The sequence below is a fragment of the Orcinus orca genome, chromosome 11 (genome assembly GCF_937001465.1).
Source record: "Orcinus orca chromosome 11, mOrcOrc1.1, whole genome shotgun sequence".
Classification (NCBI taxonomy): Eukaryota; Metazoa; Chordata; class Mammalia; order Artiodactyla; family Delphinidae; genus Orcinus; species Orcinus orca.
Window position 1 is genome coordinate 34,960,973 of NC_064569.1, and position 27,143 is coordinate 34,988,115.

Consider the following 27,143-nt stretch of genomic DNA (forward strand, 5'->3'; position numbering starts at 1 on the left):
CAGGCGGATTCTTAACCATTGCGCCACCAGGGAAGCCCAGGAGGATGTTTATATTTTGTTAATATGTCCTCAGTTTACCTCTACATTGCTTTAATTTTTAAATGATATGTATTATGATTGTAACATAAAAATGATAATCTAAAAGAGGAAGAGTGTTGCATTATTTTTTTTTTTTGCTGTATATTGCCTCCTGAGATGATTTTTACCTATGATTTCAGTCATCATGCCAATTTTGGACCATGATCTGCCCTCTCATGTCCCTCCCTCTCCCCCTACTCTTTCCAATACTCTCCTTCTTTCCTAAATCCCCATAGATCAGAGGTATGATGAGATGATGGGGAAGGGCCAATCCTCAATCTCAGTCTTGTCTTGGTGCCATAAATAGGAACAGGTCTTTTCCAAATACCTCTCTATTGAGCTGTTATAAATCTGAACAGATAACAGGAAGACAGAGACTACTTGTTCTTCTGCTCTAACCCTGTGTATCTTTTCTTATGCAGGTAAACTACGGAATTGAAGTTTTGAAGGATGGGTAAAGACTTCCGTTATTATTTCCAGCATCCCTGGTCTCGGTTGATTGTGGCTTACTTGGTGATCTTCTTTAACTTCTTAATATTTGCGGAGGACCCAGTTTCTCATAGCCAAACAGAAGCCAACGTTATTGTTGTTGGAAACTGTTTTTCATTTGTAACAAATAAATACCCTAGAGAAGTTGGCTGGAGGCTTTTGAAGGTGCTTCTATGGCTCCTTGCCATTCTCATAGGACTAATAGCTGGCAAATTTCTGTTCCATCAGCGTTTGTTTGGTAAGTACCCATGAAATGTAATGCAGATAATTATTTAATTCTATACTCCAAGATAGAGCTTTGTTATTTCTAAATGCCAGTTTAGAATGCATTTCAGTTTGCCTTCCAGCCTTAATTAGTTATGTGCTGTTGTAGCTCTGGTTCTTCAACTGTTCTGTGTTTAATGGTGTACTTTTCTATGGCCTTAGGAATATTAGCATGAGGTAAAATTAGTTCTAAACTTAATTTTATAAAATGGTGTTACATCTAACATGATTGTATGTGTAATCTTATTTAAAGAAGACATGTAAATAGCTCTTTTCCCATAAGTAGTACCTAAGTATGATATCATAAAAGGTTTGTAAATCATAAAGAGAATGCTTCCATATCACACCACATTCTCATTAAAGTAAGTTAACCATTGCCCATATATTTACACATATTGTTCATTCAGGGAATTAGAACAGGAACTCTTATTTTTTCCCCTCATTTCTCTCTTTCCTTTTTTTTTTGTTTTTGAACATTGGCTTTAGGATGTTTATTTTGAGCCTGATCAACCACAGAACACTATTATAGTAAGGAATCTCTTGGTAGTAAGCAACAGAAAAAGAGACTAAATTTGTTTAAGTTTAAAAGGTAACTTACTATACGGGTATTGGGATATTTCACAGAGACCAAGAGTAGAATTTGTTTTGATAAATGGGATAATGGAACCAGGGGCTTGAATTCTACCAGGATGTTTTTGTCTCGACTTCTCTCTCATATCTGCTTTATTCTCCTTTCACACTGAAGATCAGTTTACATCCACTTAGACAGACTGGCTTGACTCTTGGTCCCAAGCTTAAACTCTTAGATTTAAACGAAGTTGACCCAGGTTGGGTGTGGTTCCTACCTCTGGCCCAATCGATTTTGGCCAGGAGGTGGGTGCAATTTATTCAACAAATTCATTGGTTACTTATTATGCCAGGCACTATTCTAGACATCGAATCAAAAAAGCAGGGTATCTGCCCTCATAAACACATCCTACAGGAGGGAGAAAGGTTCTAAACAAGTAAATGTATAAAATGCAAAGAGGTGATAAATGCTATGGGGAGAAAGAAAGTTTTAAATGCTACTGGGTCAATTAGGGAGAGAACTTAGCAATGAAACTTTGAATTTAGCAATTATAAGATCATAGGTGACCTAGTGTGGGTATTTTCAGTCTAGAAGTTTGGTGAGAAACAGATGGCGATGGTTTAGGGAATAAACAACAAATATATATGCATACATACACATAACATTATATATATATTCTTCTCAATCTCTACTCCTCAAACTGTTGCCATCTGTTTCTATTGCATAAACATATAAAATGTACATATTTTATATTATAAAATATGTAGTTTCAAGAAATTTGATGAGGAAATGGAAGAAGGAAATGGGAAGTAGCTATACATGGAAAAAAGGCTAAGGGGAGATTTTGTTTTTCTTGTTATTTTTTTATTTTTATTTTTTGCGGTACGCGGGCCTCTCACTGTTGTGGCCTCTCCCATTGCGGAGCACAGGCTCCGGATGCGCAGGCTCCGCGGCCATGGCTCACGGGCCCAGCCGCTCCGTGGCATGTGGGATTCTCCCGGACCGGGGCACGAACCCGTGTTCCCTGCATCGGCAGGCGGACTCTCAACCACTGCACCACCAGGGAAGCCCCTCTTGTTATTTTTGATGATGGTGATTTTATTTGAGGAGTGAGATTAATTGATCTGCTTGTCATGGGGAAGAAGCTAGACTGAAGTGCAGGTAAAGATATAGAAGGAAGACAGCATCTCTGAAGGTTGCTTTGGTCTGTGACTTAGGACACAGGCCACAAACAGTGGCCTTAGAGAGGACAGGAGGAGACACCCCGGTTCCTCAGAAATAGTCATGAGTGAGATCAAGGTTGGTACTCTAGTACATTTGAGTTGGAGGAGTAGAGAGGTGAGTGTGCTCCCACCTGGTGATTTCTATTTCACTACGAGGAAGGAAGAGCTAAAGATAAAGATGGAGGGATCGATGAGCAAGGGGCTTAAGAAAGTGGTCCAACTTCGGAAGAGCTACTCTAGGGAATATAGATGTGAACTGACTAGGACAAATGAAAGGGTTACTGATGATCACCGAGGGCTGAGGTGGTTAGTCGCTATAAATTTGAACGATACCAATCTGAATAGTGGAGCAGCTTTCTCTGTGAGAGCTCAGTCACCTGGAACAGAATTGGAGTGATTCACCTGGTTGGGGAATACTCAGGCTTGCTGTACTGGAAACAAAGGATGGAAAATCAATGGAGAGTTCTAGTAAAAGAGGTATTGATTTGATTAGTAGGGGGTTCTGGCTGGGTGTGGAAAGGAGGTGAGGAAAACAGTGGTTTCGGAGGAGTGGGCAAGGGCCTGAGGATTTGGATGAAACGGAACAGGTGAAACGGGAGTAAGAGGAGGGAACGGACTGATGGGTGTGGTTAGATGGCATGTTGGAACAGAAGTATAGGCATTCTTTAGTGGTGATTCCCAACTAGGGTGTGTTCTTTAGAGAGTGGGCGCTAAAGTTAAATGGAGAGTTGGGGGTCATTGACACAGAGGATAACTGGGAACTGGGTGTGAGCTGGGCCATCCACTGAACATTGAACAAGCATGGTGTTGTTTATAGTAATCATATGGATGGAAGAGGTCAAGGGGAGGGGGTAAGCGAGAGACGGTCAGTTTTCAAAAGTGGGCGAAGGGTGCTGAGCAAGCAAAACAATAGATACCCATTACAAGCAATGGCTGGATGCATCTGTAATCCATTCCATAAACTTGCTCAGGGTAGAAAGCTAAGGCAAGCTTAGACCAAAATATACAGTTCGGAGAAAAGTTATCAGCCTATATTATAAAAGACTGAATGAAAATCATATGGAGGAGGTAATGATATTAATAATAAGGGCAGATCATTTGGTTTTGTAATTACTGCATTTCATTAAGTTATTCTATTGCCGTCCTATCTCTTATACTAAAATCACATTTAGTCATGGCTTACTTTTTTCTTTTTTTTTTTTTTTTGCGGTACGCGGGCCTCACACTGTTGTGGCCTCTCCCGCTGTGGAGCGCAGGCTCCGGACGCGCAGGCCCAGCGGCCATGGCTCACGGGCCCAGCCGCTCCGCGGCATGTGGGATCTTCCCGGACCAGGGCACGAACCCGTGTCCCCTGCATCGGCAGGCGGACTCTCAACCACTGTGCCACCAGGGAAGCCCCATAATTCACTTTTTTAAAAGGCCTTATTTAAACCTTTAACAATTTGTAGGTGCAAGTTTGTGGTAGGTGGTGGTAATGGTAATGATGGTGTATGTATGTTGAGAAGAGTGGGATTGTTCACTACAAGTACAGAAATTTTTGTTACAGAAATTGGAATGGTTTACAAAATAATCAGAATCATTTTGTGTGATCAAGTAAACAGTTTCTTTTTATTTTTGTAATTCTCCAATGAAATGCCAAATAAAAATATTAAATAGAGTGCCACTACCGCTTTCATTTCATTAACTTGAGTCTTCCCTCACTTATTTTATTATGGAAAGTCTCTTCTTTGTAGATACCAAAAAGACGACACAATATTGCCATTTTAAAGCATGCGTGAGGAAGAGTGAATGATTCCGTGATCACTTGATTTAATCCAGTTCATTGGTTATAAATTTTATTTTTTATGAGACATGAATATTACAATGCTGTGGCTATTTAGTTAACAACATGAAACCCTCTCATAATTTATAATTTGTAGTGGGATTTGTCCCAAATAAAAATGCTGACTCTTGCAAATTGGAAATTGCTTTTTTTAAATTTTTTAGCATCTTTATTGGGGTATAATTGCTTTACAATGGTGTGTTAGTTTCCGCTTTATAACAAAGTGAATCAGTTATACATATACATATGTTCCCATATCTCTTCCCTCTTGCGTCTCCCTCCCTCCCACCCTCCCTATCCCACCCTTCCAGGCGGTCACAAAGCACCGAGCTGATCTACCTGTGCTATGCGGCTGCTTCCCACTAGCTATCTACCTTATGTTTGGTAGTGTATATATGTCCATGCCTCTCTATCAGAGACAGAAACGATTAAATGCATTTAAAACTATTCCCCTCTCACCTGTGCTGTATGATTGGAATAAAATGAGAGAGTTGGTTTTCCTACATAGTAGCACTAAACTTGTAAGACTTCAGGCTGGTCACAAATTTCCCAAATGCAGAATATAATTTAAGAGCACATGTGAAATGAGAATTAATACATTTTTTAAAAATTTCTTTAGGTTTAACACTGAATCTTGTTGAGGTAAGTATTATATCAGGATTTATGAAAATTAGATTCCATTGGAATATCAGTTTATACTTTTCCAGTGCCTCTCTTTTCAACTTTTTTGGATGATTCCATTGTTTAAAAAAATAAGTGTGTGTTCAAATAATGCATCCTACCCTTTTGGAGGATTATACATTTGGGATATCCATGAATAGAGAAATCTAAAATTATTATGCTGATAAGGCTTACATAGAAAGGGGAACCTAATTTTTTGAGCTTATTGAAGAAATCATTTTTATTCCAAAAAAAGAATTGAAATGACTTACACAAACATTTATGTTTAATACAATAGGAATAGTAAATGAGTACCACAGAATCAAATATGTTTTGATTTCATGAGTTTTGCTACCGTGTTGGTTTTGAGCTTCCTTGGAGGCAGGGCAAAAGGGGAAATGTGATACATTACATATCTTTGGATATCAGAAATGATGAAAATTGCAAGTTTCATGGGGGAATTTTTCTTTGCACTAAATTCTAGAATTTCTTGCCCTAAACTCTGGTAAGGAATTTTTTTTTTGGTATAAGACACACTGCATGGTGAGGTGGCAAGTGCAGAAATGGATTTCGTATTCTTGTGTTTTAAAGCAAACTTTCATAAAAGTTTAGAGTATAACTTTTAAGCATAAAAGAAATTTGTGATATTGTATTCACTGAAAGTAATTCTATGAAGGGCAAAGTGATCAGGGTCTAAATAATGCCTTCTGATTGAATAGCTTTATCTAGGGATGGATATTAGAACATCAAGATTATGACAAATGTATTTCTCAAACAGACTGCTCTTGCTATTTGTATCCCTTCATTTCTTTTTGTTTTCTAACATGTGCAGAAAGCCTCTATTAGTTGCACTTTTCTTTTTTACATGGATGAAGGGCAGGCCGACTTAGACTGCTCTGACAGGTATAGTGTATAGTAATGATGCTGGACCTGTTAATATTGCATAGTTCCTTTTTGGAAACGTATATATTCATGTATATGGTTATTTGCCTAATTATTTCATTAATGTTTCATGTCTTAGCCATACCATAAGCCGCACAAGGGCAGAGATTGTGCTGTGTTGCTTATCATTTAATCCTCAGTGCCTAAAACAATGCCCGGAATGTAGTATTATTTGATAAATTTGAATGAATAAATAAATTAATATTCCTTTGTCTTTTACATGTTATCTTTGCCAGTGTTGCCTTTTTATTGTAAGCTATAGAAGAGTATTCATTTGTTCATTTATAAAATACCAGACATGGTCTCTGCTCTCAAGGAATTTAAAATCTGGTTAAAGAGATAAGATGCATATGCATGAAAAATTAATTACTCTGACAATACAAGGAAATGCACATCAAGTATCAAATGTACAGACTGTGAGAGTTGTGGGAATTCAAGAAGGGAGGTCACGGTGGGCCAGGAAGGGGAAAGAAAACCTTGCTGCCAACGTGGGATGTAAGGGAGTCTGAAGCATGAGTGGGATTAGAATAGTCAAATATGATGCAAAGAATTCATTACAAATTTTAGGTCATGAGGTAGATGGTGTGAGCAAAGGAGGAGAACAGTTTAGATTTTTTTTAGAGTGGGGGAAAACTGAGGAGGTCATGCTCATTTTGACTGGAGTGAAAGGTTTGTGTTAGGAAAGAGCAGGAGTTGCAATAGCGAGGTAGGCTGAGTCTGAATTCTTTGTCTTTTTATGCCAGTCTTGTACTTTGGTCTTTCTCCCTTCTACTGCAGTATTTGGATCAAGGAAAGTATTTGAACAAGATGGGAGATGATGGCAGGATTAATCTTGAAGCAGAATCTAGAGGGAATTGGAGAGGGAGAGGTTAAGGGAGTAGAAAAGAGTAGGAAAGTATTTTTGGAGCCTTGTGCAGTCATGCAGACTTGAGATAGTTCAGGCCAATCTGTAATAGGGGTGGTACAGTGGGCATCAGGGTGGGGATTCTCGGAACCTTGTGAAGCCTCAACAGCTGATGAGATGTGAGGAGGTGAGAGTAAAGGTGAAATTATGGGTGACTAGGAATATTGGGATGAATGACTAAGGGAGTGATTATCTTATTAAAAAAAGGAAGACTCATTAGGAGAATCCAGTTAGAGAAGATAATGAGTTCAGTAAATGATGGGTTGAGGTAATGAGAACATAGGCAATGGCCCATTTACCTTGAATAGTACTCAGTACAGCACAGTATGGATTTATGTACCTTAATCCAAGCCCACCATTTCTTATCCAAACCTCGAGACCAGACATGTTTCAGACGTCAGTGCATGTGCTTACATTTAGTAGCTTGCCCTATGGGACTGAGGAAATTCTCCATCATCAAACACATCGATATATCTGTAGCTGAATATATATGTATGTGTATGTGTATGTGTATATGTATAAGTATTCACATGAAGTGGTATAAAGGCTATAAACAGCCTCAAATCAGTTCAGGTTAGGTCTTGCTGCTAAATGAATTCAGGTTTGGTCAGGTCTTACCAAAACATCAGTTACAAATATAGAGTCTTTCGGATTTCAGAATTACAATAATTGGATAATGGACCTGTACTTGACTATAAGCAACATTTCATATAAATCTTTGGTCCCCCCAAGATATCCACCTGCATAGAAATCACAATTCTTTTTTAGAAGGCTGTGATTTTTAAAAAATTATGGTTTGACTGATAACTAGACATCTACAAAAGAAAAATACATGTTGAAGGTTTTTTCTTTGTTTATATTATGCAAAATATTAAAGAGTTTGCTATTTTCTGTGTACCTATGTCTGTTTTAGTTTTAAACAGGAAATTCTAAATAAAGCATTCTCAATACATCTAGAAATCTGAGGAAACAAATTCTAGGGTTTTTTTCTTTCATTTTATTTAAACAAAAAGCTGTTGCCCATAAAATACCAAGTAACTCAACAATGTTTTGTCATTTAATGGATTTAATAAAGGTAAATGCTTGTTTGTTTTCTATTGTCTTAGCTTTAAGTCTAGTTTGAATTTTTTTCCTTTGTGTTTGAGCTACACATGTGATTTTATCATTTTAGAATAGAAAAGTTTAAGACATTCCAGAAAGTGTGGGTAAGATAGTCTTGGGGATACAGGAAGATCAACACATGAAGAAACAGATTTCATCAGATATTTAGGAAGGAAAAACTATTATTTTAATGCAATGATGTGGGTACGATCTGACCTCTTTTGTGTTAATTTAAGATCTGAATACCCGAGTAGTGTAAATGACTCTGATAGTTGATAGTAACTATCCTGATAGTTTATAGTACATTAAAAATAGTATATTTATTATTACCCAGGGTGATTGTCAACAACTGATTATTTTAAGTATTGCGTTCTCAAGATGATAAGTACTTCCTTTTGCAGGAATTACTTGAACAAATGCTATGTATGTGGTCAAATGATACTTAGATAGAATATCTACAGTTTTAAGCTTTGTCTTCTCAGGATACAGTGTTTGATACTCATGATCGATATTATTTAAATGTTTATTACCATCTTCATTCTCAACCAATGTATACACAGTGCCAGAATCTTCATTTTTCTACATGCTTGAATTGTCAACACGTAATTCCTTTCTGTGGAGTAAAATAATTTTGAGCTCAGAGTGACCACAGAATTCATGTTAGAGAAAATGTTATACCATTGCTTGGAGTGGCCTTTAACATGGGAGAAAAAAAGCAAGGTTTTTGATATGAGAGGTTAGGAAAGGTAAGCTGGGAAAATGATATTTAGCATTAAAATAATCCCCAAGGAACACCCCTCTTCAAAGGGGAATTTGATGTCTAATAGTTACTGAACTTGGTAGCCCTTTACAAAAAACTTATCCTGTTACTTTAATGTTCTCTCTCATTGAGCAGGAAAGGAAGGTGAAGCTGGAAACCCCAACTGTACAGCCGCTTCCTCCCATACCTGTTTATTAGGTGCCTTCATTAGTTTGCAGTGCAGTCAGCTGCGCACCATTAACACTAAAGGGCCACCTGCTGCAGCTTCCAGTGTGCTGGGATTGTCTGGCTGCTCTAGTTCTCATAGGACAGAGGATACAAATGCTGTAAAAGATACCTCGAGGACTTAATAAAACTAACTCAGGTTAGAGCACTGTAATTAAGCAATTATTAACCAAGTACCTTTCTCGGTACGTTTTACTGTACTTGGTAGAGATGAGCAATTCAGGGGCCAAGGTACTCTTTCCTTTCCAGGTCCAATCCTGGCCTCCACTTCTTCTTCTCATTTCCCACCTATGGGGGGTAATGGCATAAATTTCTTACGAAAGCAGCTATCAAATGGAATTGCCGCAACTAGACCCTCACACACGGTGCTAAGAGAAACCGCTTCACTGATGAGTGAAATATAACTTGCGAGGGTGGAACTAGCCAGCTGGTTAAACAATACATAGTAAAATTGGAAGCGAAGAGTGCTTGATCACTTGTTCATTTAAAACCACATTGATAGAAGTTTTGTTTGTTTTTCAAATAATAGGGTAAATAGTCTTGGGTGGGAGAGGAGTGTGATTTGAAAGGACACTGACAAAAGTTTTCCGTGGTTTGTTTTCTTTTCTCTTTTATTAACGCTCATACCTAGAATCATTTCTTGAATCAGGTATTTTCACTGGCTTGAAGTCTGCGCTACTTGGGAGGGTGATGAACTAACAAGGGTGTTAACAGTCGGCATCATCGGGAGATCTATTTTGAAGGGTGAGTGTTGGTTTATGAGAGAACGCAGGAGAACATTCTGATGTGGTAGCTGTGTTGCTTTGCAGGATTCCAGATAGAAGGGGGGAAAAAGGCCATTAGAAGACCTGGGGGTGCACAGGGGGTCAGGCTGGAATACGGGGTGCACAGCCTTGCCAAAGACAAAGTCTAGTTGCTTTCTGGTGGTGGACTTGAAGCTGCATATTTGATTCTGAGTATCAGTGGTAGTCGAAGCAGTTCTGTTGTTTTTGATTTGTATTTTTATTGTGGCTGTGACTCAGACTTATTAGTGGTGGGTAAATAGAAATGTACAGGGTTGATTTGCCTGGCTCCAAGGTCACAACAATAGCCAGCAGTAAAATTGGAACATAAACTGAAGCCTCCTGGTTCCCAGACAGGTGCCGTTTCAGGCATCCCAGATGGGGAACAGGCAGCCGGTGAGCCTCAGGACTGGGTTGTGCAAGGCCACTCCCCACGGCTTCGCTCCACTTTGCCTGCGTGCAGGGATCTTTTCTGGCACCACCTCCTGCCTGACCAGCCCTCTGTTTTGGACAGAGAAAGTCATTTAGTTGACCCCGCGAGAAGTTGTACAGTTCCCGGACAGAGCCTGTCATTGGTGCTGACCCAGAAGATCTCAGCATGGTGCTCTCTGCCCTGGCAGCCATCAGTAATCTCACAGCCTGTGCTGGACTTTACTTCTTCCCTGGATTCCAGAGGAATGTGATCACGCTTCAGGATTTCCCTAGGCTTGTCTGTGCTCGTGATTCTTTGTGTGTCCTTGAGGACATGCCTATCGAAATGGATAGACCCGCTAAGACTTAGGTGAGTGTGTACACACGGAAACCTGGGAGAGCGAGTTTGAACTTACCTTCCAGCAGCCCGGGGAAGTTAACGTTTGTACTGTAAATTTTAAACTCCATATTTTCCTGCTGCTTCCACATCCCTATGAACAGGCTGTGAGCACCTGACCCAGGTGACCAGGTGCACCAGTGTGAGGAGACTGGCCTTTGCCACAAGTTCCCCTTCTTGTCCTCCCCTGACTGTGACCTAGTGACATTCAAACACACCAGTCAAATCCATCACACCTTTTGATTATGTGGCCCTGACCCCCTGTAAAGGTGCTGGCCTGCGGGTCCTTACTTTCTTGCACCCCGCCTGGCTGATTGAGATCGCTCCCTTGGCCCTCCAAGCCTCTGACCCTGTGTGGCCTCCCTGTGGCATGTCTCTCTAGGATCTGTGAGTATAATAAATATTTTCCTTTGTCTCTCTTTGTGTTTCCTCTTGTGACTGTACCTGACTGACCATCTCATGAGAGAATATAAAACAGTTCCTTGCTGCTTCATGACCTATCTCCCTCTTTCTTTTATGTCCTTCCCAACTGATTCCTGTTTGAACTGTACCATTTTTCAGCATCATCACTGACAAACATCAAGTACCTCTCATTTGCAAGGGACAGTGCTAGGTGCCATGAGACACTGTCTTTCAGGAGGTTGCAGTGAGCTAAGAGATTAGACACATACATGAAAATACAGCTGTACTATAACTGCAATGCCAGCATATGATAGTTGCCATGTAAGCAGGATGGGCAGTCTATTCTGAAGGGGCAAGAGGTCATTCCCAATAGAAGTGGTTCAATAAGTCTCCTTAATAGGAGCAGGAATTCATGGGAACCATAGCATCTCAGTGTGAATGGAATTGGTGAGAGCATCCTTGCTATATTTTCAGCCAGTATTTGAGCACCTCTAATAACGGTGAACTCACCATCTCCCAAGTACTGTGTATCTGACCACTGTTTCTACAACAGTTCCTGAGTCTGAATCTGAGCCTTGCCTTGCACTCCCAGTAGGATTCTGTTGGAGAGAGAAGGAGGGCATTCTAAGCTGGAGAAATGGCAAGCACAAAGTTGTGGGGAGGAAAAGGACAAATAGTTCTGGGGTATAGTGTGAATCTGCATCAGCAGATTTGAGGCGGGAAAGGGAAGCTGCAAGGCAAATTGTGGAGAGTATTGAGTTTCAGGTTCAGGAGCTTAAAATTTATTTTGGAAACGATAGCAAGCCATGGAGCATGTCTGTTTCTTTCAAATTTTAAATTACAAAAGTAGTACAATCTTGTTGTGGGAAAAAACCCAAACCCTAAAATATGTGAAATCAAAGAAGAAAATCTAAAGCTTTGACCACAGGATGACAAGATCAAGGTACTGTTGTAGGAAGATGAACGCAGGATGAGTTGACCTTGAGGCAGGAGGTGTGCTTCCGTGGCTGGGGTGCACCTGCCCTCAGGTGATCAAGGCTCGATTTAGCAGAGGCAATGAGGATGGGGTAGCAGGGAAGGAAGGAAGAGAGGGTGTGAAGGAAGTTCAGGCACACTCACTATTCTTCTCCTTTTATTGATAAAAATAAGATTTGATTTCAAGTACTGCAGTTTCCTGAGTCCATGCCTATCATTTACCAAACATAAGATATATCAATCCATTTCTAAGATTGGAACTTAAATTATCATTAGATCATCCTACCTTCTTTTCTAAGTTTGCTGAAAGAAATGAATATATTATTCTGGTTACTTGTAACACTACAAGACACTTTAGGAAAAAGAAGATTTATGCTCACAGATATAAATAAAGCTGTGAAGACACTAATGGCACTGAATTTCTGTTTTGAAGCTTAGTGTCTGTTTGCCCTTGTCCACTCCTTTGAATCATGCTCTTTGATTTGTCTCAATTCACTTGCAAAGTATAGGAACCTTGATTATATAGGGCTTTATTTTGTTCATTCTGTAAATATTTACTGAGCATTTTCTAGGCCCTGGGGATCCAGCATTGAACAATACAAAGCTCCTACCCTGATGGAGCTTATGTTTTAGTGGGAAAAGATGGACAATAAACAAGTCATCACATGTTATGTCAGAGGGCAATACATTCTGTCATGACAATAAAGCAGGAAAACTCTAGGGAGGGGTCTGGGAAGTTGCTGGAATTCCCTCTCTGAAAAGATGACATTTGAGCAAAGGCCTGAAGGAGATGAAGGAGCAATCCAAGTAGCTTTTTTGGGGGGAAAACTACAGAAGAGAGCAGGGCAAGCCCCAAGGCACTCGTGTATTTTGAGTGTTTGATGAACAGCAAAGAGGCCAGTGGCTGAGCAGAGTGAGCAGAAAGGAAAATGGAAGTGGGGTTGAGATGTGCTGGCAAGATCACAGGCATCTCATTGTAAACAGTCCTTTTCCCTTAAGTGCAAAAAGGGGAACACCAATGAACAAACACATCAGCGTGACCTTAAGAATGTAGTTTCTAAGATAGATATACTGTATTTAAAATCGGTGTTTTAGTGAAGCCCTTGAGCCCTGCTTCTTGGTTTACTCTGAAATAGTGCACAATCAATGATTTTTATTCTGGCAATTTCTTTACTCTTCTGAACTCCCCATTATGGCTCTTTTATGGGGGTTGTCACCTCACCTCCCTCCCTCTAGTGGGATATAGAAGGGAAGAAAGCTGCTTTTTTAATGGTGGGTTTTTAAGTGATTTTAACGAATTTTAAAGGCACTCCACTCTGTGCCTGTTCCCATCCCTGCCGCTAGCAGTATTCACTCTGTAGTGGTATTTTCAGCAGTGGAGGTGGGGAAGACGTTCCTGGCGGCAGCCCCAATTGTCTGTCCTGACTCTCACATTTCCCACATAGAGTTTTAAGCATCTTTTCTTTCTCTAGGGATGAATAGATGTTCTGTCCATATAAGGGGGTGGGGTGTTGTAGAGATGGAGGTTCACAGCCCTTCCTAGGTTTTTCCCCCATTATAACCCCAGCCATGAGTCTGTTAGTTTAGCCCCAGGAAAAATGACCCTATTCATTTATTTCTAGGTTGCTTTCCTGCTTCTATTTAGAGCCTAAATAGATTGCTAGACTGTCCCCTTTATTAAATTTTGGAAACACAAGCACTTGACAATCCTTGTTTAAACCAGGACAGAGAATTTATTTAACAGCTGAATTTTAGATGGCAGATCAAATTGAAAATGAAAGAAGAGTATTACTCTTTCTCAGAAAACTATCAGCAGTGGGTGGAGGAAGATTTTCAGACAAAATACTTTGAGCAAGTCTAGATTTTCTAGCTCTAGATAAACAAGAAGGATTAATGAAAAAGATTCATTCAAGAGGTATTTCTAGAGTGCCTGTTTTATGGGAGACCCAATTCCAGGCACTGGGGATACAACAGTGAATAATAATAAAAACAAGAAGACACTCAGGATTCTTTTTCTCATATGTTGTATGCTCTGGTGGGGATATATAAACAATAGTGGTCATTCATGCAGTTCATTAAATATTTCTGTCTCACACATCTCTGGAACATGGTGGAATTGTACTTTGTGGTCTTGTAATTAATTCTGATTGGTTAGTTGTGAGCAGGAGTGGTGTGTAGCACTTCTGAGCTAGAGCATTTGATTGCACATGCAAGACCCTCCGGTCTTGTTTCCTCGTTTCCTCAGCAACCAGCAATGCTCCAGATGGTTGTTGCTCTATTGACCTGAGACCCAGAGTGAAGGCAGTGTGGAGTAGAGCTCTTAGCTGACCCTTAATGGACGTGTAGTAGGAGAAAGGAATAAACTTTTGTGCTTTAAAGTCATTGAGATTTTGGAGTTGTTTGTTGTCGTGGCATAACCTGGCTTATCCTGACTGATATAGTAAGTTAAAAATAAACACAATTTTAAAAAGAGATAACTTCAAATAATGCTATATTCTATAAAGAAAACAAGACAGGGAACTGTGGCCGAAAGTGCCTGGAGTACGGTATACAGGCTCCTCTAAATAGGGTGAGGAGGTTAGATTGGAACTAAGACTTGAATGGTGAGAGGGAGCTAGCTGTGGAAAAATCTGGAAGAAGTGCACTGAAAATTGAAGGAAGAGCAAATCAAAAATCAAAAAGAAAACCTTTTTGTTATGATTGAGAAACATCAAGGATGTTCATGGAGACTAGAGAGGGAGGAGGAAGAAGAAGTAGGTAAGAGCTAATGTTGTAGGAGTTGGCAGGTCATGGTCAAGAAATGTTGTCTCATTTTAAGACTAAGCTATCATAGGGCTTTGAGCAGAGAAATGACATGATCTGATTTTTATAGTAATTATTTGGGTTGCTCTGAAAACAATGGCTGTATGGGGGAAATAGTGAAAACAGGGAGACTAACTTCTAACTGGTAGTTAGGAGATTGCTGTATTGGTCCTTATCAAAGAGTATGATGGTTTGATTCAGGATGGTAGTATGGAGATGGGGAGAAGTGGATGGAATTAGGATGCATTTTGGAGGTTGATCCTATAGGATTTGATGATGGATTAGTTGTGGGTGATACACATAAGATTTAAGGATGGATCGTGTGTGTGTGTGTATGTGTGTGTGTGTGTGTGTGTGTGTTTGAGCAACTGGGTGGATTGTGTTGCTATTCAATAGAGAGATTGGGGGAATAAAAGATTTAGGTATGAAAAATCAAGTTTCTGTTTTGGACACATTGAGTTTGAAATGCCTATGTATATTCATTATTCAATACATGTTGGGTGTGTTTGGGATTCCAGTTCTAGTAACATGAAGTAGCTTATATCAGGCTAACCTTCCTGCAGATAGAAATTCTAACTTTTTATCCTTCCTCCTCCCCCAGTACTACTATTTTAAGGCATTGGAGAATGACCAAAATAAGGCAGAAACAGGAGGGGATTCAATCTTGTTAAAAGGGTGCCATACTTGTGAGATCCATATAGCTTTAACCCTGAAGGTACTTCCCAGCCCATTAAGCATGGTAACAGCTAGAACTCCAGTAGAAAGCCACAGTTCTTTTGATTTGAGGACTCAGAATATGCAGTTCAGGGCTGATAGAGCAGTTGGAAAGTAATGAGGGAAATCCTGGAAAAGTCATATCCACAGAGTAGAGTGCTCCAAATTTTATGTATAAACTCTGCTTGAATTCTTGACTGGCCCTGGGCTGTACATTCTTGGTGGAATCTTCAAGAATCCCAACAAAAGCACTAGCTAGAAAGTTGAAGGAGCTGAACAGAGATTTTACTGGCTGTCTACCACAGGAGAGACAGTTTGGAGTTTGACTCAAACTAAGTTAGAAGGATTAGTAAACACCTTGGGCTTTCCATTGAACCTCCAGAAGGGCTGTCCCTTAGAAGTAAAGGCTATATCCTAGGGCTATGGGATTTGCCCCAGGCCTGAGGAGGAAACCAGCACAGACCCAACCTAACCAAGTATAAAATCAAGCCTACACAAGTTCCAGGTGATTAGCCAATAATTTAAGTGCATGATAGAACAAGAAATCAACACTCTTTAGAGGAAGATAACAGAATGCAGAGTCTCTACAATGTATCATTCATAATGTCCAGCATAAAATAAAAATTGATTATATTTGCAAAAACAAAACAAAAACAAAACCCCTGGACAATTTGACCCATAGTCCAAAGAAAAAGTAGTTAATAGAAATAGACACCTAGATTACGCAGAAGTCAGTTAGCAGACAAAGACTTTAAAGTAGTGTTTATACATTGTTCTTAGGCAAGTAGGATAATACGAAGAAGACCACTAACAATTTCATAATCAAACTGCTGAAAATCAAAGGTAAAATGATAATGTTGAAAGCAGCTAGAGAATAAAGTCACATTTTATATAGGGGAATAATGGTATGAATGATGGCTAACTTCTTGTTGCAAATAGAAATCATAAATATGGGGATAAGTTAGAAGACTATTTTTTCCTTTTCTTAATTTCTTTAAAAGACAACTGGATGTATAAAGGAAAATTTATAATATTGTATTGTGGAGCTTTATAAAATATGATGATATAAAATATATGACAATAATAACACAAAGGATGGAGGTAAATGGAATTATACTGTGGCAAAATTCTCATTTTTATGAAGTGGCACAATGTTAATCTTAAACTATGATAAGTTAAGGAGTCATGTTGCAATCTTTAGAACAATCACTGAAAAATAATACAAAGAGGATAGATCAGAAATCTAATAGGAAGGAAATTAAAATTAACTAAAAAAATATTTGATTATGCCAAAAGAAGACAGGAAAGAAGTAGCAGAGTAGCAGTGTACAGATGGGATAAGGATAAATCAAACAGCAGAGTGGTAGACCTAAACCCAAACATATCTATAATTAGATTGTATGCAAAAAACCTAAACATTACAATTAAGAGGCAGAGATTGTCAGACTGAATTTAAAAAGCTTGATCCAAGCATATGCTTACTGTTTGTAAGACATAAACTTTACGAAGACAGAGCAATTGAAGTTGACAGGATTGAAAATGAATATGTCACATAAACAGTATATGACAACTGGTGTGAATATGTTAATGTCAGACAAAGTAACCAAGGTAGACATATCAAAATGATGAATGGCGCAATTCATCCAGAATATATAGCAGTCATAAATATATATATACCTGATTACAGAGGTTCAAACATCTGAAAGTAAAACTGATAGATTAAAGAGAGGAAAATCAAATCCATAAACATTGTTGTATAATTTTACTGTTTTCCTTTTAGTAATTGATAGAATTAAATTAGACAGAAAAATTAATAAAAATATAGGTTATTTTAAAACTAATATCAAACAGAAAACATCATAATACACATTCTTATCAAGTGGAATGGAATATTCCCCAAGGTTTATTCTTCTCTAAGCAAAAGGGAGAATCAAGGATTTATATATTTATTTAATTTACTTACTATGGAACATACAACAAGTCTAGATGAATTTCAGAAGATACTCATACAGAGTATGTTTTCTGATCACAGAGGAATTAAATTAGAAATAAAAAACAAATACGCACAACACAGAACACATATACACACAGAGAGGAAATCCCCAAATATTTGGAAATTTAAAAACACAATTCTAAATACCTATGGTCAAGGAAGAATTTACAAGAGAAATTAGCAAATATTTCTAACTGAATGATGATGAAGATATAACATCAAAATTTATGGGATGTAACAAAAGCAATGCTTAGAGGTAAATTTATATTTAAATGCTTGTATTAGAAAAGAAGAAAGGTTTTAAATCATTGCTCTACGTTTCCATCTTCAGAGGTTAGGAGAAGAAAAGCAAATTGAACCAAAAGTAAGTAGAAAGGAGAAAAAATAATGAAGAGCAGAAAGGAAAGAGAAAAAGGACAAACAATGGAGAAAATTCACAAAGCCAAACGTTGATTATTTTGAAAAAATTAATAAGACTAGAAATTATACTAAGATTGACCAAGAAGCAAAGATAGAAAACAAATTACCAATACCAAGAATTAAAGAGGGGGTGTCACTGCAGATTCTAAACAGATCAAAAGTGTAGGGAATGCCAATTTATTTATGCCAATAAATTCCCTCAAACCCCACAAGAGAAATAAATTTCTTGATAGACATAGTTTAACAAAACCGACATAAGAAGAAATAATCTGGATAGCTTTATATGTATATAATAAATTGAATTCATTATCAAAAATCTATCCACAAAGAAATTTCCTGGCTTAAATGACTCCATTTCTTGTGGCCTTGAGGACTTATAGGTGTTATCCTCTAAGCAAAAGAGAGAATCAAGGATTCATTCGTTTAATTTATTTAATAATTGTATAGTAGTTATGTGCCTGGCATTGGTCTAAGCACTTTAGAAATGATAACGTATTTGTCAGATGTTTACGGTGGTAGGGACATGGAGAGATGAAGAAAAATTTCAGGAATGATTACCTCCTACAATATATGCTATATACTTAACAGAACTGAATGCTTCTGGCTGTTTTCTGCCCACAGATGTCAGAAATTTGTGGGCAAACTGGAACATGCTTTCAAATGTGTACTCTGAAGTTGTGATCAATCAATCGGAGTCGTATTCTCATTTTCTTTCTGCATGCAGAGTAGAATGCAATTGTTAAAATCCGGAATATGAGGCCTAGTTGTGTTGCTTTCTGTTCCCTGTTCTTGCCTCATCATTTTCTGCCTTTCAAATTCATGCCGTCTGTTCCCTTGCATCTCTACATGTCAAATCTTATCTCTTCATTACAATTTGTTCCAAATATTGCCCCCTGATTTGTCTTTGTATAAACCCTTTTCATATTGCATATTGTAGGGGTTTAATAAGCATTTTATGAATTGCATGAATAGATGAATGAATGAAGGCAGGTGTCTATTATGTTAGATGATGCAAAGAAGCAACCTCCTCTTTGCAGCTTCATCCTCACTGGTATCGTGCTTTTATGACTAGAAATTAACTCTGAATAAAATGTCTAGTTTGGCTGCACAACAATGACTAGCATTTAATACAATTGCTATTACAGAGCAATTTTGCAGCACTTGAGAGTGGATTGCCTTATTGATTTGATTTTGTAATTGATGTATGCCAACAAGAAGTTAATGTTTCGTAAAAGATTAATTGGAGGTATTTTTCTAAGCATTTATTTATGTTTGGAACACAGTATGAGGCCTTACTGGGTCTTCAGCAGTTCATCCAGATATTGTTCTGATAGAAAAAAAGCATGCTAGCAGTTGATAAGCTTTCTGGGTCCTATCTTAATTCCTTCATTCCTTAGACAACATATTTGTTAATTATTAAATATGTAATTGTGCTAAATCATAAATGGTAATTGCTCAAAGGCTATTGATGTAAATGAATGCAGTAGTCTCTGCTGTTTCATGGGGTGAGTTGTGAGTGAGGCTTTTCAAAGTCCCCTATCTTCAGAACCACCTGCTACATATACAAACTGCAGGCTCATCATTTTCCATTTTTGACTTATATCCTGTAGTAATCAAGGATTGGCTTGGAAACAGTACAGGCACAGACCATGATTATGAGCACAGATACTATTCTAAAAATAAATGAAAAAATTGTCGTAGAAAACCTATGACTAAGGCATTGTATCTATTTGGCCAATGTAGAATGCAGTGACACAGCAGGTATTAAGAAGCAGGAAAATTTTTTTTGGCAAGATACTTTATTTTAGGCATCTAATTTGCTAACTTTTAGTTGAGAATTTCTGATTATCTACCTTGTGTGTGTGTTTCTGTTTTTTGTGGGTTTTTTTTTTTTTGTGGTATGTGGGCCTCTCACTGTTGTGACCTCTCCCGTTGCGGAGCACAGGCTTGGGACGCGCAGGCTCAGCGGCCATGGCTCACGGGCCCAGCCGCTCCGCGGCATGTGGGATCCTCCCGGACCGGGGCACGAACCCGTGTCCCCTGCATCGGCAGGTGGATTCTCAACCACTGCGCCACCAGGGAAGCCCCGTGTGTGTGTTTTAAATGCTTTTTTTTTTTAACAATGATCCTGACTTTCTTTAATATTTATATTTATTTATCCATTCATTTGTTCATTTATTTATTTCTTTATTTTGGCTGTGTTGGGTCTTCGTTGTGGCATGCAGGATCTTTGTTGTGGCATGCGGGATCTTTTTGTTGAGGTACGTGGGCTTCTCTCTAGCTGTGGCGTGTGGGTTTTCTCTCTCTAGTTGTGGTGCCCAAGCTCCAGAGCATGTGGGCTCTGTAGTTCTCTCTAGTTGAGGCTCGTGGGCTCAGTAGTTGTGGCACATGGGCTTAGTTGCCCTGTGGCATGTGGGATCTTAGTTCCAGGGATCTACAGCCAGGGATCGAACCCATGTCCCCTGCATTGGAAGGAGGATTCTTTACCACTGGACCACCAGGGAAGTCCCTGTGTGTGTGTTTAAGTGTTACCAGGGAACTAGCTTACTCAAGAATGAAAAATTACAAATCATTATATGACCTACTTGAAGAGGTTGAGCGTGATTTGTTGACAATCCCCCGGTTGCAAAGGTAATTTTGAATCTTTCCATCTTTAAATAATGGCATTTAAGATAATAATGTGCCTCCCCACTCTACCGTCAAGTAGTATATGACTTGCTCCATGGTGCAAAGAACTAATGTCATGAAGTAAAATCTTTGAATTCTTAATACCCTTACAAGCATTATGCAATTTCTATAATATCCATAGATTATAGCCTACTTTTCTTCTTGTGATTCTTTTCTGGCAAAGAGAGAAAGAAAAATGATGATACAAATGATGTATTTTACTGCAATGGAAAATATATTGAAATAGAATATTATAAAGTCAGAGTCTGAAATGTAGGGGCAGTAGTCAAAGAGGATGGAGGAAGACCAGAAGTGAATTCTTCAAAGATGCCATGGGAAACAAAATTTTAAGAAGTGGGTGCTCAGTAGAAATGAGTGCTTTAAGAAAGACAGAAAGATGTTGCAAATAGAGAAAGAGTCATTAAATGTGGTGATAGTTAAAATAGCAACAACAGTTTATGATAGAAAACTGCTTCCATTTTATCCTTTTTTATGGAATGATAATGCTTTATAGATTTAAATTCTCAGAGTGTTATCCCTCAGTTTGAAAAGGAATGAAAATCTGACTTTTCTTTCTTTTAAAAAAGTTTAGTACAGTATAAGATGGCTCGTTTAACAAGTGCTGTGCAGCACAGGAATTATTTACAAAATTAATTATCTGTTTAAGAATCTACTTTAATCAAAACCTTTAGTATATGAGAGTATATTTACATATATCTGAAACCTTTTAACTCTAATGTATGATATAAATGAATCAAGCTCATCCAGCACGTTCACATGTTCATAGCTCTGATGAAGCTCTAATTTATCAGTTATTTTTTGTATCAAATGTAATAAAAAGATTGAATTTGCTATTGTTTTTGCTTGTCATGGATATTAATCAAAATCTGTGACTTATACTGAAGCAGGAAAACATGTTTGTTAATTTTATCTCATTAAAAAAGAAATAAGCTGCTCACTTGCATTTTAATCTTTTAAAGTTTTTTTCTTTCTTTACTGTTTCTACCCATTTTTACTGTATCTTTTTTTGTTAGCTTTTATGTCTTACCTTTTGTTGTCATTTCCTGTTTCATTCTGAGAGTTTGTCTCTTGCCTTTTCCCAACATCAGTACTTGAGTTTTTGCTATTTTGTTTCTTGCATTCTTTTTATTCTAGCTGAAAGTTATCTGCATATACTTGTTTCCTTTTTTATTTCTTTTTATTCTTTCAATCATCTTTTACTTATTTATCGTTAGAGCCCCCAAGTTATAATTGTTACTTCTTACTCTTCGTATCCTAGTTTCTCCCTCTTTGTAATTGTTGGTGTTTTTTTTCTTTGGACTAGTAGAACTAAACTTTCTTACTTTATAACTTTATAGGAGGGAATGAAAATAGTGAAAAGAAGAGAAAATTCTGCTTTTCTATCACAATAAATAGGAAGGTATTATGGAACTTCAATTTGTCTCTTCTTTTCGGGGTGAGAGCTTCAAAAAGATGTATAAGCAGTATTAAATCCTGGAAGATAGCATCATCTAGTCTGTCTGTTTTCCCCAATTTCTATTCCCTCTTTTTGTTTTAATCTAAACAGGTTCTTGGATAGTTGATCCTGCATTCTTAGTGTTCTTTTTAATTTGTCTTGTTCTTCAGTTAAAGTCCTTTGTTAGTACTTGGCACTCATAACACGCCGTACATATCAGTTGAGTTAATTTGAGCTACTATCTAATGTACCGGCTTCATCACCATCTAAATACACACCCAAACCTCTAATTTCTGGAAGGGTAATGGTGATACCAAATTGGATCTTGTGGGATGGAGTAAAGCCAGGGTAGCCTAAAACCCTCTGGAGGTGCAGGTGGGAATTATGTTTTCTCGCTAGTAAATAACATTTGATATTTAATAAGTTTTCTCTCCTAGTTTCTCAAGTAATAGGAGATCCCCAAGGGAACTGAACTGGTTAATACAGACTGTATTAATTCTCCTCTGTGAAATACAAGTTAGCCTCAATCGTTTAATAGATACAAGTTACCCCAAAGTATTTTATAAATGATGCATTTTTAAAAAGTGAAATACAAATAGTTTCTTTGTATCATTAAGATTTGCTAAAACCCAGGACAAGGGGTTGAAAAGAACGGTGGGGAACAATGTGTGTATGTGTGTGTGTGTGGGGTATATGTATGTGCGTGTATATATGTGTGTGTGTGTGGTGTGGTAATGAGGTGTGTATAAACAGAGTCAGAGTCTGGTAGGTCAAAAGGATAAGCAGAAAGGGCTAAGCCTAAGCTGAGTTTTACAGGAGGTCCAGTAGCTGCATGTCTCCTTCTATCCATAGTCCTGGGTGCTCAGACCGACCCCTGGACCAGATGTGACTGAGTTTTGTTTTTTTTAAAATTGGATTAAAATTTCTTTACAATGTTGTGTTAGTTTCCGCTGTACAATGAAGTGAATCAGCTATATGCATACCTATATCCCCTCCCTCTTGGACCTCCCTTCCACATCTGAGCTTCTGAGATATGTTACTGCTTTATGCTTCAGTAGCTCAAGCAATTCAATTTGGCTTCTGTGTTTCTCATTTCCATTCTAAAAGTCATGCAAGATCATGTCTAACTGAGTTTCTTTCATAAATTCATTTCTCAATCTCTTTATTTCCTTTTCCCCCTGACTATGACTTTGGCTGGATTGAGCCTGGATCTGCTTAAAATTCAAAAAATCTAATTTGGGACGGAACCTAGAACAAAAACATGTTGGGCTGCTTTATTTATTGTTGAAAGGAAGAGTGACAAATTATCACACCGTTATTGAGTTTGGCGACCAACGAACAAGGGAAAAAAATGTGAGGCCATTTTGCCTTGTCTTTATATCTCACCCTTTTCCCTTTCCTATTATGTATTATTTTTTCAGAATGATATGGGTCCACAGGCCCAATCCACTGTGTAGCTGGAGCCTCTGCCTTTAGTTCCATTTGGTAAATGTACTCATGTGGAATAATTTGAACAGCTTAAAATTTTAGTCTGTTCAAACACCAATACCTTGCTGGGGTAGTTTTGATTGACTTACTCCCTTTGGGTAAATTACTCATTATTTCAGATTTCCTCTCCAAAATGTCATCTTGAGGTATGGTAGAAGAGTGTGCCTTTCATGATCTGCGTGGTGTCCAATGGCTCATCCTGTCTCCATGGCTTTATCCCTTTCATTCTGGCTCTTGTTTGTCTTACTGGCATTTATGGTAAAGATTGGCCGCTGATAAAACTCCTGATTTGGTTTCTCTTAGATTGTTCAGGTGTGGTGGTCATCCCTGGCTGATTGGGCTCTCTGGGTCTTGACCGGTTCATCTGTTGGCTCCCACCCTAGGTGTTCCACCTCTTCTTTGCCATGGCTGGCCTCAGCCAGGTGTGGGCTCTCCACTCAGTTTCCTTCGGTGGTGTTCTCTCATCTCTAGGGTCATTCAGGAACTTAGGCTGGTCTTCAAGATGTGGTTTTCAAGGGCACCCCTCTCATTAATATCCAGCTGCCAGACAGAGGACAAGAGGATGGACAAGGCATACTTGCTTCTAACTACCTCTGCTTGGAAGTAGCACACATTATTTCTGGTTATATTCTATTGGTGAGAATGTTGGAATATTAAGATCTGAGTCTTAATATTCTACTGCTTACTTGCTCAGTAACCCTCACTGGCCATGGTAATAGATTAAATTGTACAATTTCAAGTGTTTTTTTGAACTTTTGACCTGCCCTCTCCACCTCCTAAAGACTCTCTCTTTACCCTTTCTGAGTGCATCTGTTCTCTTTCTGCTTTCACAGACACACAGTAATTTTCATTGTTACTGCTTTTATCAACACTGTGCTTAGCATAATGCCTGATATATAGATACACAATAACTATTTTTTGGATAGATGTTAGACAAACAAAAATATGAAGTGAAAAATTATACTTAATCTTACCCCAGAGAAATAACTATTTTTGGCATATCTTTTTCCTCAGTATCCCTCTCTTTGAAATTATTTTACAAAAGTGAAATTCAATTAAGTATTTTCTTTCTTATTGAGCAGTATTTTTATAAACATCTATCCTTGTCAAGAAACATGTATTTTCAAAAATTTTAATGCATAGTATACACTCAATTTTAGTGTATGCTTAGTGTTCCATTGGGTGTGCCCAACATAACTCAATAGTTTCCTTAAATTTTGGGATATTTCCCATTTTCCTCTTTCATAAAGTTCCAAATGATATTCATGTACATGCATTTTGAAAAAAGTCTATGCTCCTTTGCTCAATTATTTCTTTCCTAGAATCAGAATTTGTGAGTTAAAAAATATGCAAATTTTTTTGGCTTCCCTGGTGGCGCAGTGGTTGAGAGTCCGCCTGCTGATGAGGGGACACAGGTTCGTGCCCCGGTCCGGGAAGATCCCACGTGCCACGGAGCGGCTGGACCCGTGAGCCATGGCCGCTGAGCCTGCGCGTCCCGAGCCTGTGCTCCGCAACGGGAGAGGCCACAACAGTGAGAGGCCTGCGTACCGAAAAAAAAAAAAAAAAAGTATATGTATATATATATATATGTATATATATATATATATATATACACAAATTTTTGAGTTGTTATTTATTGCTAATTTGACCTATGAACTTTGATTTTTCAACTTGAAGAAATATCTGTTTATTAAAAAGCAGCTATAATCTTTGACCCATTAATTGGGAGAATCTATCCTATAGAAATAAAAGTGGTTTTATGTAAACATATGTGTAAATATTTATGGGACTTGTAGCAGCAAATAGCTGGAATCAATGTGAATGACCAGAAATAAGAAAAAGGCTGAATAAAATGTGGACCATCCATGCTACATAGTATTATATAGCCATTAAAATTTTCTATGTCTATTGACCCATGGTGATGTCCATGATGCTAAGGGAGAAGTACAAGTTCCAGAGTAATGTGCCTGGTATAATTTTGTATTTGTAAAACCAAAAAGCAAAACACATGCACACATATATACATATAATCACACTTTATATGTGTATATACTTTTTAAATTTCTTTGAACACAGAGAAAGTTGTGAAAATCCTTTCACTCAGGTTTTTAAAACTATATCTTAGGCAGTGTGTGTGAATACATCTTTTTATTGTTTCACATGTTACAATAGGGAAGTTTTACCTTTGTAATAAAAAGTTAAAAACAAAAATCAAGAAAAACATCACAGCCCTAACAAACCACTCTAACTTTTCTGCAAACTGCTTTCTGGACTAGAGAGCTTCCTACAGTCCCCAGAGGAATTTCAGAGCTTTGATGCATGTGCCCTGAAGTTGGGATGACTTTTATAGTTAACTTAATTGGTATATTATTTTATGCAAGGTAAACAGCTAAACTATTGGGATTTCTCCAGTTATTGATGTTCTCAGAGGTGATCATCCTCAGAAAGACCGCTGAAAATAATGGTCTGCTTACATCCTGGCCTGGTTCATGTCAGACAACCAATTTTTCAGAAGAGGAAATAGTGAATGAAATAGCAAAAGTGTATCAATTTAGGAAATTATTTTTAGAACTTATCTATAACTTTCAGTAAATAAGAGGAAGGAACAAATTTTGCAGCAGCTAAAAATATAGAATCAAATAGGGTGAAACAATAAGGTATACTAAATTTTGCTTTTGGGAACTCATCAGATTTATGAAGATTTTGATTGAAATTTCATCTTTGTAAGGGAGAGCAGTAAGTGTTAAAAGGAAAAAACTTATGTATGTTTTAGAAATTTTAAAGTGTGGTACTATAGAAAAATCATTTTAAAATGAGACATTTTAGTAATGTAAAGAACAAACATAAAATGAGTACCTTATTTAGAAAGTAAAATTGGTTATTTCTCATGGATAAGAGTTGGATAATTGAAAGCCTCTGAACAGACAACACAGTAACTTAAATATAATAGTTGATCAGTTTATAAATGTGTACCAAGGATATTTTGAAAATATCTATTGAAGTGAGTTCCTGGAAAGCTGTACTTATACTTGATTAGCCAATATACAAAATATATTTGAGTTAAATTATAAATGATAATCATATATGCTAGTATACATGCTGATTTGTGAATAAGTTTGTTAAATATTACTAGACTAGGGGTCTGAACACTACAACGTTAATATTATTTTTAAATGGTTATATTTCAGCTGCACATATAAATAGTTTTATCCATGGCATATGTTGAAATTATTCTACTCCTGTAAGAGTTTCAGAATTTAAACTCTGCTATAAATTCAACATAGGTCATAAATTAGGGTAACGTAAGTTAATGAATAAGGCAGATTTTATCTTATATTTTCTAAAACTTTAAAATCAATAAAATTTAAAGCATTTTTTATTCAAAAACTTTAAAGCATTTATACAACTTCATAAGCAAAGAACTTTAAAGTACTCAATGAAATTGGATGGTGAAATAGAAATGAAAAGCTTCTATGGTGGTTATTGGTGACCACCATATGCATCAGTATATAATTCTTTCTATATCCCATTGCTCCCCATTGGTAAAGTCAGTGGGAGTACCACATCTCTCTGAAGCAAACTTTTTTTTTTTAACATCTT

General features: G+C 37.7%; 1 protein-coding gene across 12 annotated transcripts in view; it reads left to right on the forward strand.

Moving 5' to 3' along the window:
• TMEM117 (transmembrane protein 117) overlaps positions 1–27,143 on the forward strand; it is a 564,172-nt gene that overhangs the window by 9,209 nt on the left and 527,820 nt on the right. For 7 of the 12 annotated variants that reach the window (XR_007470005.1, XR_007470004.1, XM_033436516.2 and 4 more), the window contains exon 2: positions 501–805. Coding sequence is in view for 8 of the 12 variants with exons in the window: in XM_033436516.2 (XP_033292407.1) it covers positions 529–805 (277 nt within the window). In the remaining 4 variants the exon portion in view is untranslated. Of the gene's footprint in view, positions 1–500; positions 806–27,143 lie in introns of those variants that run through there. The other 5 variants (XM_049694061.1, XM_033436513.2, XM_049694060.1 and 2 more) reach the window with 2 other exon arrangements.